At 35.3% G+C, this 18,378-nt stretch overlaps 1 protein-coding gene across 5 annotated transcripts in view; it reads left to right on the top strand.

The window, feature by feature from the left end:
- LOC109833134 (cytosolic purine 5'-nucleotidase) overlaps positions 5,235-18,378 on the top strand; it is a 16,030-nt gene continuing 2,886 nt past the window's right edge. Inside the window, exons 1-15 of one of the 5 annotated variants that reach the window (XM_020400692.1) lie at positions 5,655-5,711; positions 6,786-6,902; positions 7,418-7,753; positions 8,899-8,976; positions 11,148-11,368; positions 11,488-11,580; positions 12,426-12,509; positions 12,984-13,100; positions 14,343-14,445; positions 14,572-14,622; positions 14,764-14,817; positions 16,053-16,110; positions 16,783-16,859; positions 17,160-17,230; positions 17,583-17,643. In XM_020400692.1, the coding sequence (XP_020256281.1) occupies positions 6,792-6,902; positions 7,418-7,753; positions 8,899-8,976; positions 11,148-11,368; positions 11,488-11,580; positions 12,426-12,509; positions 12,984-13,100; positions 14,343-14,445; positions 14,572-14,622; positions 14,764-14,817; positions 16,053-16,110; positions 16,783-16,859; positions 17,160-17,230; positions 17,583-17,643 (1,515 nt within the window). In that variant the 5' untranslated portion in view covers positions 5,655-5,711; positions 6,786-6,791. Of the gene's footprint in view, positions 5,712-6,785; positions 6,903-7,417; positions 7,754-8,898; positions 8,977-11,147; positions 11,369-11,487; positions 11,581-12,425; positions 12,510-12,983; positions 13,101-14,342; positions 14,446-14,571; positions 14,623-14,763; positions 14,818-16,052; positions 16,111-16,782; positions 16,860-16,934; positions 17,135-17,159; positions 17,231-17,582; positions 17,644-18,378 lie in introns of those variants that run through there. The other 4 variants (XM_020400693.1, XM_020400690.1, XM_020400694.1 and 1 more) reach the window with 4 other exon arrangements.

Here is an 18,378-nt window from a genome sequence, read left to right on the forward strand (position 1 = left end):
GGGTTTTAGTCCACCAACTCCCTAATTTTCCCATAAAACTCCCTATATTTAATATCGTCGATTATGACCTCACGCAATAATTATGCGTATGTATTTTACCTTACGATATTTTGTCTAGAAGTATATATATATTTACGATGACACACAAAGAGGGGACAAAAAGGTAGAACAGCAAACTCAGTAAGTGCCACAAAGCAGTTTCAATTTGGGAAAAAAAAGAGTATTTTGGTCACTTTATTGTCATATGTTTGACACATACCAAGCGTCTAAATTATCACATACAAAGTGTCTAAATTATCATACTAGTAATATTTGCATGATGAGACAAATATATCTCAAAATAAATTTTCTGGTAATTTGCCACACGCGTTTAGGTGACATATTTATGATGACATGACAACCATAGTTAGTTTCATTCAATCCATTAGAAAGAAGGATTTTCAAGGGTAAAAGAAATGATGTATTTTTTTTGGATTGGAACTTCTTCTCGTCCTTTCTTCAATTTGACGGTTCTTTGTTGCTTGAGCTCGAAGAATCTATGATCTCCAACAATGGAAAAACCCAAATTTACTAGAAGTAGCCCCGAATAAAAAGGTTGCTCTTTTCTTTTACTCTAATTTGAAAATTTCTTCCTCTAATAGTTTGAATCATAACTATGCGACATAAGCATAACGTAACAAATCACATGAGTGGTTGTCAGAATAATTGGGAGGATAATTTATTTTTGGGGCTTATTTGTCTCAGGAAGCAATTTTAAATAGGGAAAAATGCTTCCAGCCCCCAAAACTAATGAAAACAAGCTTCCCCCTCCCAAGACTTTTTCAACGCTCTCAAAACCCCCAAATTCGTAACAAATATGCACTGAGCCCCCAAAACACAAAGACCAAGAGTATTAAAATTTGAAGACCATAATACCCTTTCTCTCTCTTTTTCTTTCTTTATCTGTGATGATTTGAAAGGGTTCCTCCGTCCCTTTCCCCGATGGCGGCCGTCATCATGTCCCTCAGCAGGGTCCCCACCTCCGCGATGAGATTGCCCCCTCTGCCGTCAACCTCGCCGTCACGAGCATCGCCCCGCGCACCGGTATCCTCCCAGGATCCACATCAGCCTCCCCAACCTGGGCCCCACCATAGTAAAGCTGGAGAGAACGAAGCATAGTTAGGGTTTTTGATGAGGAGGTCGAGGGTCATGTTGAGCTCCACGCGGATGGCCGGGAACGTGACACGTGGAGAGACGCCGGTGACGGCGAGGATGAGCAGGAGGAGGTGATGAGCAAGAGGAGGATGACGAAGTTTACGGCGGCGGTCGTGGTGCATGTGCGTCGGATTTTCAAAACCTGGATTTTGTTTTAGGTGGTGGGCACTTGCTGTGAAGCGTAACCTGGATTGGGTGATACTATTCTTTCATTTCAGCGTCAGTCTCTCGGGATCCCTTCTAATTCTGAGTCTAATTCTGGTGAGGATTCTGCTGATGGATCAGGCTCTTCTGATTCTGGAGGTGATGGTGATGATGATGGTGGTGATGGTGCTGGTGGTGACTGACTTGAGTTTCTCTATGTGATGGTTATTTTTGTTTTTTTTTAATGTTCTCTTTTGGAGATGATTGATTTGATAACTCTGTTTTATTTGAGTGTAATAACTCTATGATACTTTGTGGAACAAACTATGTATGGTTTTGTGTGATTTTTTATCTTGTGGACAAATCCATGGTTAGTGCAAAACTATATTGCTTCTAATGCTTATGTGATATTTTGTGGCCTATTGTGTTTAATTTATTTCTTTTATAAATCAATGCATTGTTGAAACAACATTCATAATTTGATGTGCGGTAAATATTTGTTGCCTGTCATGAGTTCTTTGCACTGTTTAGGTTTTGTATATTTATGCAAATCTATGATGCTAAAATGATGTTTTGTTTATCATGTTATGATCAATGCATGGTTAAGACTATAATCATGTTTTTGTTTATAGAATTTGAATTACTTGTATTATTTATGCATATGTTTGATGAAAAGTTGTTGGTTTAGCTCCTGTATGTATGTTCAATAAATGTCACTTAGTCTATTTGACAGGGGGAGCCTTTGACATACAATTCTTTATTTTTTATCTATGCTTATAAGCAGGGGGAGTATTGCTCCTATCTTTCATTTTTCCCTTTTTGATGTTGTCAAAGGGGGAGAAAATACCACATATAGCTTACAAATTGATTCTTTTATATATATATGGTCTTGTTATGATTTACTCTTGTTCTTGGCTTATATGTGGATTATCAGTATATATTTCATATTCATGTATAAATTGTTTGCCATCATCAAAAAGGGGGAGATTGTTGACCCTATAGTTTTGATGATGATTTGACAAACAATTTATTACTAATAAGTTTTCTAGTGTTTTGTGTTTATGTTCTTTTTTCAGGTATTTCAACACGCGTTAATCAAGCGTTAAAGATTCAAGTTCATTTGCGTGGATTTACCTAGGTATATGTTAGTTTACTTACATATATAGTATGATTATATCTAAGCTCAATATATACACTTAACACGATTTTTGACGTTTTCTATCATATAGATGATTTTTCATTAAACGTTGTTAAAATACTTTATCTCATGTTTACAGCTCCTTCATACTTCACTATATACATATATTATATGCACAATATATATATGAATATTTACAAGTCCTATATCAAAGTTCACTTTCATAAAAATTACAGGTTTTCTAAGCATTCTTCAAAAACAGGTAGTTTTCACAAACGAAAATTAATTTTCCAGAAATTCTTTTTCAAACATGTTCATTTCATCATTTAGAAACTTTCCCCAAAGTTTCACTATTTTTGGATGTGATTTGATATTTTTAACGAATTTTCAAAACTGCCCAAAACCTGTCAATTTGTGTATATCAGATTTCGGTCGACCGGTACGGTCGACCGACAATTGTTCTTTTTCTTAGCATAGTTCCAGAGAGCCTTTCGGTCGACCGCACCGGTCGACCGAGAGAATTTCCGGTCGACCGAAAATTCCGTCGGTCGACCGCCAGCTCTAAACCCTGTTTTTTGAGTTGTTTGTGCTTTCCGGTCGACCGGACCGGTCGACCAACAAGTGGTCAAAATGAGCCTAACGGCTAGTTTTTCAAATGGACTTTTTGGTCTTTTACTTATTTCTAGCTGTTGTATTGGGGTGCTATATATACTCCATTGCTGCTCTTCTTCTCTTGCGGTGGTTAGGTTTGGAGAGGAAGGAGGATGTGACAATGGAGGGTATTATGGTCTTCACGTATCTTAATTTCTTGGGTTTTGTGTTTTGGGGGCTCAGAGAACACAGAGTTTACTTTTGGGGGTAAAACACACGTTGAAAAAGTCTTGGGAGGGGGAAGCTTGTTTTCATTAGTTTTGGGGGCTGGAAGCATTTTTCCCTTTTAAATATCTTGTTATCGCTGGAGATAATTCTAATACCAATCTGATGAGTGATATTACTTTTAATATCAATCTAGTAATTTAGCCTATATCTAGTTCATTGAGATGTATATTGGTCTTTTGAAGTTATATTTTCTTGGCACATGCGGAGTTGTTTGAAATATGTGTTGTATAGTTTTGTTCATTTAAAGTCACGTGCTGGGCACGTGTAGGGTTAATGTTGGGCACATGAAGGGCTATTGAGGGGTATTTTGGCCATAGAAGGCAATGTGCCTGACACGTGAATGGTTAAGATCGATGATGTAAAAATTGGGTGCAGGGTTAAGATTGACGCTATTGAAATTGTGGATTTCTTTGGAATAAACCCGGGGGGCTAATTTGACTACACATCCTCTCAGAACCAGCCGCATGCCACAACTTGGGGAGCAAAGTATCGAATTATCCCTCCTGTTTTGCACATGCATGATCAGAACCGCTAGTCAAAAATGACACTCTACTATTAAGGGATGTTCGTTTCGCAAAATAATTTGGGAAATCAAATAATAGGAAACTTATTTCCTATAATAATTGTTTTGAGGTTGTTTGGTTGGTTTAAAAAGAAAGAAAATTATAGAATAGGAGATGAGATGAGATGAGTTGTCACCTTATTATTGGATGATGTGAGTGATTTTTAAAAAATATATTTTGAGGTTGTTTGGTTGGTTAAAAAAATAAGGAAATGAATTGGAGATATATTATTGGATGATGTTTTGAGGTTGTTTGTGTTTGGTTTATTTTTAAAAATAAAAAAATAAATAAGATGTGACGAGTTGGAGGTATATTATTGGATGATGTGACGCATACTTAAGGAAATCAATTTCTTTTTTTTAGGAAACGGATGGAAAAGAATGTTTAATGAGATGAGATGAGTTGTCACAATATTATTTGATGATGTGTGTGATTTTTAAAAATGAGATAAGATTAGATGTGGTGAGTTGGATGATGTGACACATTTCTTGTGTTTGGTTTATTTTTAAAAGTAAGAAATGAGATGAAATGAGATGAGTTGGAGGATAAAAATAATATTTTATTAGATGTTGTGGGTGAGTTTTAGGGATGGAAATAGATAAAAATATTATTTTATTAATTTCATTGTACTGATTTCCTTTTCTTTGATTTTAGGAAACCAACCAAACGGGCCCTTAGACCACATATTCTCTCAGAACTTCCTGCGTGTTACAAATTGGAGCGGAAATTGTCAAATTGCCCCTCCTGTTTTGCATATGCATGTTCAGAATCGTTCACTGTTATTCGGACAGTTCTGATGTAAATGGTAGTCCTACCGTTCTTATTGTGGACTATTTGCTTTATTAAGGTGGGATTGCATACATTTATCAGATCAGTAACATTTTATTCAGGTGACCGAAGAGATGAAGAATGTGCAATAGCACTTAAAAACTCCAGATGTAAAAAAATCAGGTAACATTTTAATATCTGATCAATAACATTTTGTTCCTAGTATTTTAGGTGTTCAAATTAAAATTTATTGATATTTTATATAAAAAAAATGTTATGCGTTTACTTTTCGCACGAGCTCTAAAATCTCAGAACCGGCCCTGACGGGCTCGTAGGGACACAAACAAATTCCGCATGCTTGTCCCGTGCAAAAAAAAAATAACGAGCCACGTAACAAAAAGTACCGAGCGCCACACTCTGCTCTCTTTCGGCGATCTTATCAACAGGAGCATCCTTGCTCAGTGCTCACCCAGAAGGGCCAAAACGTACTGAAGGCTGAAGCTCATCCTCTCCGGTGGGCCCCACCGCTGAAGGCGGGAAAAGAAGAGATGCGTCCACCCTCCCAACTGTCTTTCGATTCTCCTCCTCCACAGATCCATGATCCCCACGCCCCTCCCCTCTCTATTTTAACCTAACCTGCTCCGCGGGACACCGTACCGCCTGGAAACCATAACTCGAGCCGTTATTATTGCTGCCCCCATTAACTTACTGCCACGTGTCCTAACGCATCAAATCCTGCCCGCATCTTGCTTTGTCCCCGCGGGGCACCGTATCGTGTTCCGTGCCCTGGCAAATTGAGAGAGAGGGAGAAGGTGGTGGAGAGCGGGTGGGATCGGATTCTCGCTGCGATTGGGTGGAGGTGAGCGGATGCTTATTTAGACGGGAGAGGATGCGGATCCCTAAGAGGCCTCTTGCTGCCTTCTGCACCTCCTCCTTCTCGTTTCCCGCCTCCAGATCGCCTATAAATACCCCGGCCTCCTCCAGGTCTCTGCTCTTCTACTCGATCCCCAATCTTTCCCGAAGAGGTAACAGCTCTTCCCCTCCTAGTCTAATCCTAGTTCCAGATTATCTTTATTTAAAAATAATTAGGGCTCGAAATTGTTATACATCCTGTTTTTTCCCCCTAATTTCAAAAGATCAATCGTATTTTTCTAAGAGGTAGCTGTAGTTCTTGATTTTATTTATTTATTTACGAATAATTAGGGTTTCGTCTTCTTCTAATGATGATTCTAGTTTAGTTCAAGAAAATATTAGAACTCATCCTGTTTTTCCCTCTCAATCGAAAAGTTTAAAGACCGTTAGTATTCTGTCTCATTTAATCGCTCTTTTCCCTCTAATTTTCAACAGATTATTACGATTCTACACCTATTGTGTGCGGATTAGAATCCTGCGTGTATTCTCGTTCATTTTTCTACTAAATAAATTCTCAAGATTACTGCAGAGGTCGTTTTCTTCTGTTCTTCTCTTTAAGTTTTCATAATTTAACTAGTCAATCTGCTTGATTTTATGTATTATTGGACTATGTTAGTGTTGGATTCTTTTGGTTTCCAGGTTGTAGCTTGCTGATTGCTGTATAATATAGGTTCTAGTGTGTTAGTGTTGGATTCTTTTGGTTTCCAGGTTGTAGCTTGCTGATTGCTGTATAATATAGGTTCTAGTGTTAGTAGTATCAGGACAGCTTCTGTTGTTGTTGATCAGGATGTACTTCTAATTCTAATTCTAATTTTAATTCTAAATTATCAGAAAGAAAACGAGGAACCTTTTTCTTCTGCTGATGATTCTAAGTTTTCTGCAAGAAGTTAGCATTCATCTATCCTTTCATTTCTCATATTTTTTCTAACTCAAAAATAAATCATTAGGACACTATATCACATTGCTCTTATTTGACTCTTTTTCTAACTTAACAATAAATCATTAGTACACTGTCTCTCTTTTGTGGATCAATATTTGTCTTCTATTCCGGCTCATTTTCTATCAACTCTTAAGATTCCTTGAGAACTCTTCAATCTCCATAATTTAGCTACTCAATTTGCTTGATTTTATGCATTATGATTGTTTTAGTTTCCATGTTGTAGCTTGTTGATTGTTGGATTCCATAGGTTCTAATGCTGCTATCAGGATACAGCTTCTCTTGTCTTAATGCTGCTATCAGGACACAGCTTCTATTGTCTCCAAGAAGTGTTTGGAGGAAGTTGAGATTGGAGAGAAGAGCTCAGGTTTCAATATGAGTGGTGCTTGTCCTAATTCTATTTTTCTTTAGTTGGAAAATTTTAGGGCTCGGCTCTTCCTTCTTCTGGTGGTGGTGATGCTAGCTTTACTTCCAAAAAATTGTTGGAACTCATCCTGTATTAATTTGAATCTTTTTATTTCTTTTTCCTTGCGAACTTTAACTGATAATACTTTGCATCCTCCTCTTATCACTTTTTTTCTCCTGATACTCAAGAAAACCATTAAAATCTACTCTCTCGAGAAGATGGGAATCCTGCTTCTATCCTCACTCATTTTTATTGAACTCGCAAAATTCCTTCAGAAGCCATTCTCTTCTTTCATTCTCTTCAAATTTTCATAATTTAGCTTACACAATTTGCTGGATTTTATGTATCATACTGCTTTATTAGCATTTGGTTATTTGATTTCCATGTTGCTAGTTAACTGGTGGATTTCATATATTATAGCCTTCAATCTACATTTTATTCCATGTTGTAGCTTTTTTAATTGCTGGATTTTATAGGTTCTAGTGCTGGTATCAGGATTCAGCTGCTTGGTCTCAAAGAAGTCTCTGGAGGAAGTCGAGATGGGAGAGAAGAGATCAGTTTTCAACCCAAGTGACTCTGGCTCTAGTGTTGTTGATCAGGATGGGTCCACATGGTCCTCGGCGAAATGGGGTCAAGAAATTCCAATTGGGAAGCATATCTTTTGTAACAGGTCTTTGAATATGAAGAATGTTGTTGCAGTTGGGTTTGACATGGATTACACATTGGCTCAGTATATGCCAGAGACATTTGAGTCCCTGGCTTATAATGGCACTGTCAAAAAGCTTGTCTATGACTTAGGATACCCCACCGAGGTTTGTGCAGGGATACATAGTATTTTTTGTATAATTAATGAATTTTATTTCTGAGTTATTTATTTATTTGCCTGTGAGTGGTTTTTTTACTTATGTTTTTTCAGTGTTTCCTACGTTCTTTGAATCTCGAGATAAGTCCTTCGGCGCAGAAGGAATTCTTTTAGCAAAAGTACATCTAGGGTATCTAACATTTTAAACTGTTGAAAGGGATTCCTTGTCTGATTTGTTATGACATATTTGTTGGACATATATAGTGAGGTAGATTTGGAAACTCCCACTGAGTGAGAAGTTTCTTCTGGGTACCTATTTGGAAACACAGATAAATGATACTTTTGATGTAAGTTTGCGTCAAACATTTGTGTAAACGTCTTTCTATACTATCCTATAGGACCGGGCTCAAATTGCAAATGAGTTTCCTATAAGCTGAGTGTCTGAATTCTCCTGGAAAATCGTACTTTTACAAGATAGGCTAAGTATAGCTTCTGAGTTCTGACTTGGGAAGAATAGGAACTAATTCAATTCAATAGCATAACTTTTTAAGAAAGAGAATTACGTAGTGATCTATGCTATGCTTATGCTGTGATAGTTACTAAACTTTACATATTTGATGCTATATGTACAAATGCTTCCCCACAGGTGATATCTTACATGATAAACCTTCTGCCATTTATTTGAATTTGATAATCCAATTATATATGTTCGAAACAATGCTTTGTTGTATTCTCTTATCATTTCATTTGAATTTTCTAACCATGGTCCTGTTGAGCCATCATAACTGAGCACAAAACAGATGTAAGATTTTACATTTCTGTGCTATCTCATTTGCCGCTTCTTTTTTCATTGCTTTCCAAGGTTTCTTTCTGCTTAATACAACTGACCAACTTTTGCAATCTTCTACAAGATTGCATTTTTCCTTTAGAATGCATTGGCTTAAGCTCCAGTTATTACACGCTTCTTGTTAGATTAAAATGTAAGGAAGTTTTTGTTTGCAAGCGAAAATTCAGTGTCACTTACTTTCATCATCTCAGAATTTATTGACTACGATTGCATTAATAAAATTAGTTAAAAATTGGTGAACTTTGCTACATAATATGCTGTTTGATGTTTATTAGATCATTAAGGTATACTGTTCTCACTATGTGCAGCTACTGGAATGGAAGTTTGATTGGGAATACATGGTCAGGGGTCTTGTTCTTGACAAGAAGAGAGGCAACATACTGAAGGTTAGGCTTGCACTTTGCAAAGTTGTATTTTTACGTGTTCTGCGGTGATGAATTTATTGCATTTTCACGTGTTATGCGGTGATGAATTTATTTATATATAGTTAATGGGCCTAGGAGATCTAGAGGTAGACCTAAAAGAATTTGGTTGGAAACAATTAAAAAGGACATGATTATGATTAACTTGACGGAGGAGATGTCCCATAGTAGAATGGAATGGAATGGAAGAATAGGATTCATGTAGCCGACGCCAAACATTTGGGCTAAAGACTTTGATTTTGTTGTTGATGGTGTATTTATTTTTCCATTTCATGCTTTCCACGCATCAATTCGTTGAATACTTTCCACTGGCATGGTTGGGGCTTTTCACATCTTAAAGTTGAAATAGTAATTCACCTCTTTTTCTATGAAGCACCGATATTCCTGATCATAAGGGGGGTCGTGGGGATGGTCCAGCTTGTTGAGGCTATAAAGAATACTATGGATGGAACGAATTTCACAAAAAATCTCTGCGGAACTGACACAGTTTATTAAGAGATACATTTAACATATTCCAGTACTTTAGCAAACATTGGTTGGAAGTGATCAATAGGCTTTTGTTCATTGAAATTACAATTTTTGCTGATGGTATCTGCCTTTTTAAAACTTGGTTGTGTTTAGTGTTATGTGCAGAACGACAATATCCTTATCCTAAATCAAGGGTACTATATGGATTCTTCTCTTCCATTATGTCCCCTCAATTAAATTAGTCACTATCATATTCTTATTAATTGCTTATGCTAAAATTTTCTTTAGGCTTACCTCTACTTCTCTTGTTTTATGAACTACAGCCTTTTCTTATTTGGTGTATTATTGTCCCCTGGTGTACATGCTCAAGTTAGCTCAGTCAGTTCTTCCGTAGTCTATTATTAGTAGGAGCAAATCTGTAATTCATATGCACTCATTTCATTTCTTGTCATATCTCTTATTGTATTTCTGCAAATCCCTCTTAGTTTTAACATTTTGATATACATATTTTTTAAACATGTTTCTTAGTTGATCCATAAAGTTGTACCTGTCCTTTAGTCATCCTGTGCTTCATTGGTCCTATATACATCCTATTGAATTTTCCTTCTATTCATGGGCTTTTTGAAACCACATGCACGCTTCTACTTTAACCATTTGACTTTCATCTTGCATTATCTCACCTTCCTCAAGAGTAGAAGGTCACTCTTAAGGTATTTTTTTTACACCAATTTGTATTATACACGTATTAATTCTCACAAATTTGCTAAAATTACATTCAATACATTCCATTTTCTTTCTATTAACTTAAAATCCTGTAGATTCCATAGCCTGTTTTTCACCTCGCTACCCTTTCTAAAAGCTTCCAACCAAAATACTGTGTCACCATAGCACCATGGACCATAAGGCTTCTTTTTGAATATGCGCATTCATCCATAATGAATGCAAAGAGAGAAGGAATGATGCTGATCAGTGGTGTAGACTATGATGGTAGGGTACGGTTTTATCTATTTATTCTCATCTTAGTTGCCATCATGATGTACATATCTCTTGATCCTCAAATAACCTATCCCCCAAAAAAAAAAAAAAAAAAAAAAAAAAAGAGAGAGAAAAGAAAGAAAGATAAAAACGCACAAAAAAAACCACACCCACCCACCCACCGACACCCACACAAATCATCTCCCTAGAAAGTCTTACTCTAAGCTTTTTCTAGAGGTAAAAACCTTGCAGAGATCACTTCCCTTCTCCATGTACCACAACACCAAGTAAGGTTTTGGACTTAGATGTTTCTTTCTTTCTTAATCTTTCCTCAATTTCTCTTTTTCCATATTCTTTGTGTGGTTTATCTCTTGATTCTGTGATACTTTTGATGATTTTGTATATCTCCTATGTTCTTGTATGTAAAGTGCTAAACTACTAATTCTATGTATCTCTCGTATAGTTCTAATCTTCAATAAGAATATATCACATTTTCCAGATCTCCCAAATTTTATTTTATTTAGAGAACCCTTAACCTTACCAAGCCAGGTTTTTCAACAATACCTACAGTTTATACTATGAATTGAACTGTTTGGTTCTACCTAGTATTTTTCCGTGTGATTCTCATAAAAAGCAGATGACCGACTTGCAAGCACATAAATAGCAGCAATAACTCATTTGGTTGTTTTCAGATGGATCGGCACAAATATGTTAAAGTAGCATATCATGGCTTCAAGGAGTTGTCCAAGGAAGATAAAGTTGCAGCTTATGGGATCACATTGACAAGAGATTCATTTGATGAACCAGACTATGCTCTTATAGATACACTTTTCTCTCTAGCTGAAGCCTTTTTGTTTGCACAGCTTGTGGATTTCAAGGATAATCATCCTGGAAAATTTTCTTCCGAGACAGAGTAGTTGTCTTTAATGCTTAAGAAATTTGCATTATATGAGTTATTTTCTCTATTTCGTATCACCATATGTAAGTAATTTGCATTGGCTTTTTTAGACTTACCACAATTTCTTATTGCAGTTATAGCCGGATGTATAGAGATGTAAGAGCTGCAGTTGATTTGTGTCATCGTGATGGAACATTGAAGCAAATGGTTGCAAAAGAACCTGGGAGGTATGTTGTAAAAGAGATGTTTCATCTTTTAGCTTGGAAAGATATTTATCGCCAAGTAACATTTGGCCATTTAGATCTCTCTTGATAAAAAAAAAATTCAAAATTTAATGAGATTCTTCACAAGCATATATTTATTTATTTGTTTGTTTATTTATTTGTTTTTTTCTTGCATGTCTATCCTAGTTTTGTATTTTCTCAATTGTAGAATGACTCTACAATTGAGAAAATACAAAACTAGGATAGACATGCAAGAAAAAAACAAATAAATAAACAAACAAATAAATAAATATATGCTTGTGAAGAATCTCATTAAATTTTGATTTTTTTTTATCAAGAGAGATCTAAATGGCCAAATGTTACTTCTTGTTTCCACCTTGTACATTTCCCCCTTGTATATCTGTTTTAAAATCATTATTGTGTTTTTGTTTCTGTATTGTATTTTAATGCTTAGAATGGTAGCACTAGCAGATCTACCTTTTTCTTCATACAATATACGCTCATACAATCAAAGGGTTACATTACAAATTTGTGGGACCGCCAAAGAGTGCAGACAGCAGTTGCCTTAGGGACTTTTGCTACATTATGTTGAATCATTTCGCAAGTTGGAAAAACATGAGCTTACACCACCAATGAGCATCTTCAGGGCTTTCCTAGCATCCTGATTTTAGAAGAAATTGAGATGGCAAAGACTGCTACAGGGAATTGCATATTTCTAGGGCATAAAATAAGCCAAAATACTAAATTAACACGTTCTAATCCTTTTCTTATTACCAATCAATTTATGAAGTTATAATGATTGATTTCCTTAGTTGTTTCCTCTGATAATTTTGACTTTAATTGGTCAGGTATATTACTGAGGATTTGGCAATTGTACCTATGCTTAAGATGCTACGAGACTCTGGACGAGCTACATTTTTGGTGACAAATAGGTACCTCTCTTCCTTATATGCAATTTTATCATCTGGAGCATCTTCTTATTCTAATAAGCCTTCAATAACGAACTGGACGTGTCTGACTTATGAATCTACTGCTAGACGATAAAGCATGAGAGATTCTAGCATGCCTCTTAGAGTTGAATGCTTATGACTGATGTATCATATGTCACTGTGGATTCTGATTCTGATTACTGTCACGAGATTCTCTTTTTGGTCTCTTTTTCTTTGTGGGAGGAAGTGTAGGTGTGTTCCGGCATGCAGGTTTTGTATATATCCTTAGCAGGAGTTAAAGGGAGTAACAGACCAAAACCTAGGTGCATGGTCAGGGGACACATCTTCTTAAAGGGCATTGAAAACCTATTGAATACCAGACTTGATTCTGTTGTAGAATTAACCAAATATTTGCTTTCCATTGACCATGCTATTCTGCTATCATCTTTCCTTTATTTTCTGATGTTTGTCATGCAGCTTGTGGGATTACTCAAATGTTGTCATGAATTTTCTCTGCGGGCACAAAAATTCTGATGGTGACTCCTCTTGCAACTACAGCTGGCTTGAAAATTTTGATGTGGTGATCACAGGCAGGTCTGTATTTTTTTCTTTGGCACCTTGGAAGTTCCTTTTGTCTCCATCTAATGTGTTATCAAGTTTTCCTTACTAATGACTACAGTATATTTTTATATAATTTTATTATTTCTTCTAATATATGTTCTGCATTAGGTCAGAATTATGTTTCTTTCTTTGATGCTTTATGTTCTAGTGCGTGCATGTGTTCACACAGTTCTCTTTATATTGATCTTAGAAAAGGGTATTTGATACTGCATGTTTTTCAGTTTTCTTCATTATAATGAATTCTGTGCGGGCCTCTTGCTTTTATGCACACACACGCTCACACACACGCGCGCACACATGCACTGTGGTGCTGCTTGGCAAAGGGATGAGTGAGGGAATGATAAGTGTAGTAGTAACACTTTTCCTTGCCATATACTTATATATTTACTTTATTATTTTACAAATACACTTATGACGTAAAAGTAGGATGGTAACCTGTTGTTAGTGCAATGAATACAATTTATGCGTAAAGTTACTCTTTCAGAGGAATAACTTTCTCCCTGAAGAACCTTTCACAAATAAAAAATAGTGCTATCTTCACTGACTACTCATGTCCTTACCCCAGTTTTTGTCCATTGGGCGATGGTTATATGCTCTTCTTAGATTAATGGTGAGTGGAAGTTAATATAAAAGAGGAGTAATGCTGTTTTAACTCTTTTTATGAATTTTTAAGAAATGCCATGGTATACCCTTGCTTGATCTAGACAGACCATTGTCAAACACTTTTGATAGAAAAGAAAGGGGAAGCAGAAGAATAAAGCTGACAGGATCCCAGCTTCATTCAATCAATCAATCTCAACAGTTCTGTAATGGATTGTCAGTTCAATCAAGTAAGATCTTATGTAAAAGATCAGGGATCAGAATCAAAACTAGAACCTAAATGAAATATAGGCATCTAATGAAATGATAATGCACACAGATAAAGATACATTTAAACACCTAAAGAAATTCAAAATCCTAATTGATTTCAAAATGTAACAACAAAAGATAAAGATTAGCCTAAATTCTAAATAAATTCAAAATGTAAAGATAAATATACTAATATAAAGTGACGCCAATAGTTGGAAGAAAATAGTCTGTACCCTAAACTTTAAAAGATAATGTTCGAAATCCTGAAGTGTCATAGAATATGTCCAGTAAGTTTCTCTTCGCAACGAAATTGAAAATTTTTATTGTCTTGCTTTATTCTTATTGGAGCTGCATTAATATTTACAGCTGCAAGCCGACCTTTTTTCATGATAACCGTGCAAACATTTTTGAAGTTGATCCTGAATCTGGGATGCTTCTTAATACTGACAATGGCACCCCCATTCCTCAGGTTAGTAGAACGAATATCACATTTTTGTCACCTTCCCCTTCTAAATTCCTTATCCACCTAATATTCTTGCGTTCAGTATTTTTGCTCATTGTTATTATTATTATTATTATTTGTTTTCGTGATAAGATTGGGTGTTCTTCACCAAGGCTACAGAAAAAGGCTTGCAGAGTTTTCCAGGTGTGTTTCACTTGCAGTATCAAATGTTAAACATGATTCTTGATTTGCAAATTACTACTGGTCAATTCTGTTCAGATGCATTAGTTTCTTGTAATTTTTTAATGAAATTAATTTGATCTCTCTGTCTGCTTGGAACTTCAGGGAGGGAATGTAGCTCATTTGCATAAGCTCCTCTCAATTGAATCAAGTTCTCAGGTGATACGTTACTTTATCATTTAAGCTTCTGAATATTAATATTTTAAAAAAATTGTGTATGATGTGTGAAGAAAAATTTGTGCTGTAATTATTTTAAAGTATTCTGCCATTTGTAACTGTAATATTCTGATGTTTAACATTTGGGGAGGACTACATTGTAGTGGGTTTTTATTCTTGGTTTTTTTTTCTGTATTCCTTATTAGAGATAGCATAACCATTAGTTGAAATTTGCTTCAAGATTGCTTCAAGAGCTGGATTTTATATACACCACCTTAGATCCTTTTGATCTTTGAACCACATACATGCTATGGATGAATCAAGAAGGCACAGTTTCCACTGATGGAAACCTTTCGAATTATTATTCACTGCTATCATACTTTCTTCTTCCTGTTTCCTTTCTATATCAGTAGTTACTCTCCTTATATTTAATCAATTCCACCAAAATATTTCTTATGGAAGCTTTGCTAACTCCAGTTATTCTTATTTTTGACTCAAAAGATCAGAATCAACACTAAAGTGAAAAGGAGTCTGAGAATATATCCAGGCTCAATTAGTGGCTGACATGAAGCGACTTTTGGTAGTCATGTATTCTGTCATATATGCATTGCAGAATCTGTGTGGTTAATCCAGGAACTTATTATATTTGTTTCAATTATTCAGATCACTTGTGTGCTTGTTAAGCATGTGAAGTATCCTCTTCAGTAAATGCTAGTATTTGTCTGCATATAAGTACCATATATAGGAAATGCCAGTGCTCGCCTGGGTATTTCACTTGCATTTGAATGCATACCTAAATTAACTCTGTCCATACTGTCATTGAATATTGCCCTTGTTGTCTTTAGTTCTTTCCAGACAATTGTATCACTGATGTTCTTTCACTTCCTTATTTCTTTATCAATCATATTTTGAATAGTTTCAGTTGAAATCTAACAATTAGTCTTGACTGTCTAACTTTAGAGTTGCTAAAACTATGGACCAACACACACATGCACACGCCATGCACGCACACACACTTTAGTTATTATGAAATTGCTTGGTAGGATGTTTACTCCCAAGAAAGATCTTCGCTTGGCATTTTTCATTTCCTTATCTGTTTATTTATCTGTTTGTAATGTTATTTGACCTTATGAAATTTGCCTTTGGTAACTCCTCTTATCTGTAATTGCTTGATTTAATAGTTTTTTTTTTTTTAAGATTAAAGGTCTAGAATGCTTGTCGATTTTCACTTGTGATAGGTACTTTATATTGGTGACCACATTTATGGAGATATTTTGCGCAGCAAGAAAGCACTAGGTAGTTTACGTACTTTTGTCATATATTATCGCTATGCCTCGTTCCAATTTTACATTATGTTTTGCTTGAACATGCTTTTGTTATTGCTCATGTTACCTACCTTTGTACCACAAATTTGTTATGAGTATATATGGATGTCAGAAGTGAAAGCGACATGTATCACATAAATGAAATATAACCTTTCCCATCAAAGTAGTCCTGGTTTTGAAGCTTAATGTTGCATGGAAGAATTGACGAGCCTTTTGATTGGGTGTAAGCCTTATGTTGTCCACTAGTTTATAGAAGTAAAAAACTTTCTTCCTCGTATCCTTGAAGGATAGTTATCAGGAAGTCTTATTCTCTGCTAATACTAAACAGAGTGGTCAAATGCAAGAAACAACCAAAAATAGGATGGGAGCAGGTTCATCTCTGAACTCTTTTTGTTATTTAACTTTTGTGAGCGAGCACTGGGTGTGTTGGGTGAGCACTCACAGCTGTGGGGGTGGGAACGCTGGATTTTTGCAAAAACTGTTTGTTAGATAAATCTTAAGTGCTTGTAAGAAGAATCATGTGTGGAATGCATCATTGTTCTATTACAGAAATTAACATGTAAATCTCTTTTAATATATTGGAGTATATTGATATTTCTCAAATCCTTCTGTTGTAGTGTTAATATTTATTGTCAAATATTAGGTTGGAGAACAATGCTTGTTGTTCCAGAGCTGGAGAAGGAGGTTGAGCTTCTTTGGAAGTTGAGGGATACACGCAAGGTATATCTGAAAATCTTTCTTTAAAAGTTATATCCTTCTTCCTATCTTATTTCTTTTTATTTTCTTTTGTGGGAGGCGAGGGCAATGGCTGGCACTTATAGGATCCACATACGCCATTTTGTTCCCCTTGGAGTGGCAATGGGGCGCTATTGCCAGATAATAATCTAAATGTAGCAGTGTTATCTATAAATAGGATAGAATTCTTATCATTCCAAGACTAACATGCTACTGTTCTTTTTATTTGATTTTTACCAGCTTGTTCCCATTAATATTTGTATTGCCTTTTTATATCATGCTCAGGAGCTTCAGAATTTAAGAAGAGAGAGAGATATTGTTGAGGATGAAATCCATCATCGTAACTGGTCTCTCAAGTAAGTTTGATAATAATTATGTCACGTTCTGTCATCTTGTGGAAATGATAATTGCTGATTGGCGTTAAAAGGTTTTCCATTTGGTATAAGTGCAATACTTCTAAATTTGAATAGATGATTGAAGTTGTTTTATTTAATTTTATGTATCAGATTCTTATTTATTTTCTTTTACATTTATGGGAAAAATATAATAACACATCAGTACTTAAATCTGACCAGAACACTCTGAATTACACAGTGGAACAATGATGGTTTAACTATTCAATTTTGTTTCTATATTATTTGGTATATTTGTTTTTCTATGAACTTTGTATAATAATATGGTTTATCTCAAATAATTTCTCTTATTCAGGTTTGAAGGCCTTCATATTGATGAAAAGCAAAAGTTGCTATCTGAACTTCATAAATTGGAGGTGAGTTTCGTGGTTTACCTACAATCATGAATTTCTTTTAATCAAATGTATGTTTTATTAGACTAGGACTGTGTATATTTATCTGACAATAAATAGGACCGTGCTGACCTTCAATTGAGAACATTTATTGAGAGGTGAAGACAGGCTCGTTACATGTTGTCACATGAAACTATGCAACATAAGTTTGAAAGTCTTAGTTAGGCACACTTTTTAATTTTTTTAAAAGGGGAAACTTTGTCTATTTTTCTTCATTTTCTTAATGCTAATATTTTACTCTCCTGTCAAATTCCATTCTCTATTAAAGTACATTATATAATAATTATTACTGTCAAATGAAAACATTGATATTTTACAATGGGATATTGTAACGGTTACAAATTATTAATATCGTAGATTGCCAGCATGTGCAATGCACTATTAGAATCGTCTCCAGGGACAGATCCGGAAATTGCCCCCCGCTATGGGGGCACATATCAATTATACATATAAATTAATAACTAACATAATATAAATTCTACTAATAAAAAACTTGTTTATACAGTAAACGTAAAGAATCGAAACATAATTCTTTTCATTGTTACTTTCATATCAATACATGATTGTAAATATCACATGGGGGGCACTTATTTAAGTTGAAGTCAATTTCACCTATATTCACCAGATCCATCGAGGAAGAGTTGTTGTCGTTGTTGTTGCTTTTTTTTTTGTGGTTTTTTTTTTTTTTTTTGGGGGGGG

Source organism: Asparagus officinalis, chromosome 3, assembly GCF_001876935.1.
Source record: "Asparagus officinalis chromosome 3, Aspof.V1, whole genome shotgun sequence".
In the NCBI taxonomy this organism is placed as follows: Eukaryota; Viridiplantae; Streptophyta; class Magnoliopsida; order Asparagales; family Asparagaceae; genus Asparagus; species Asparagus officinalis.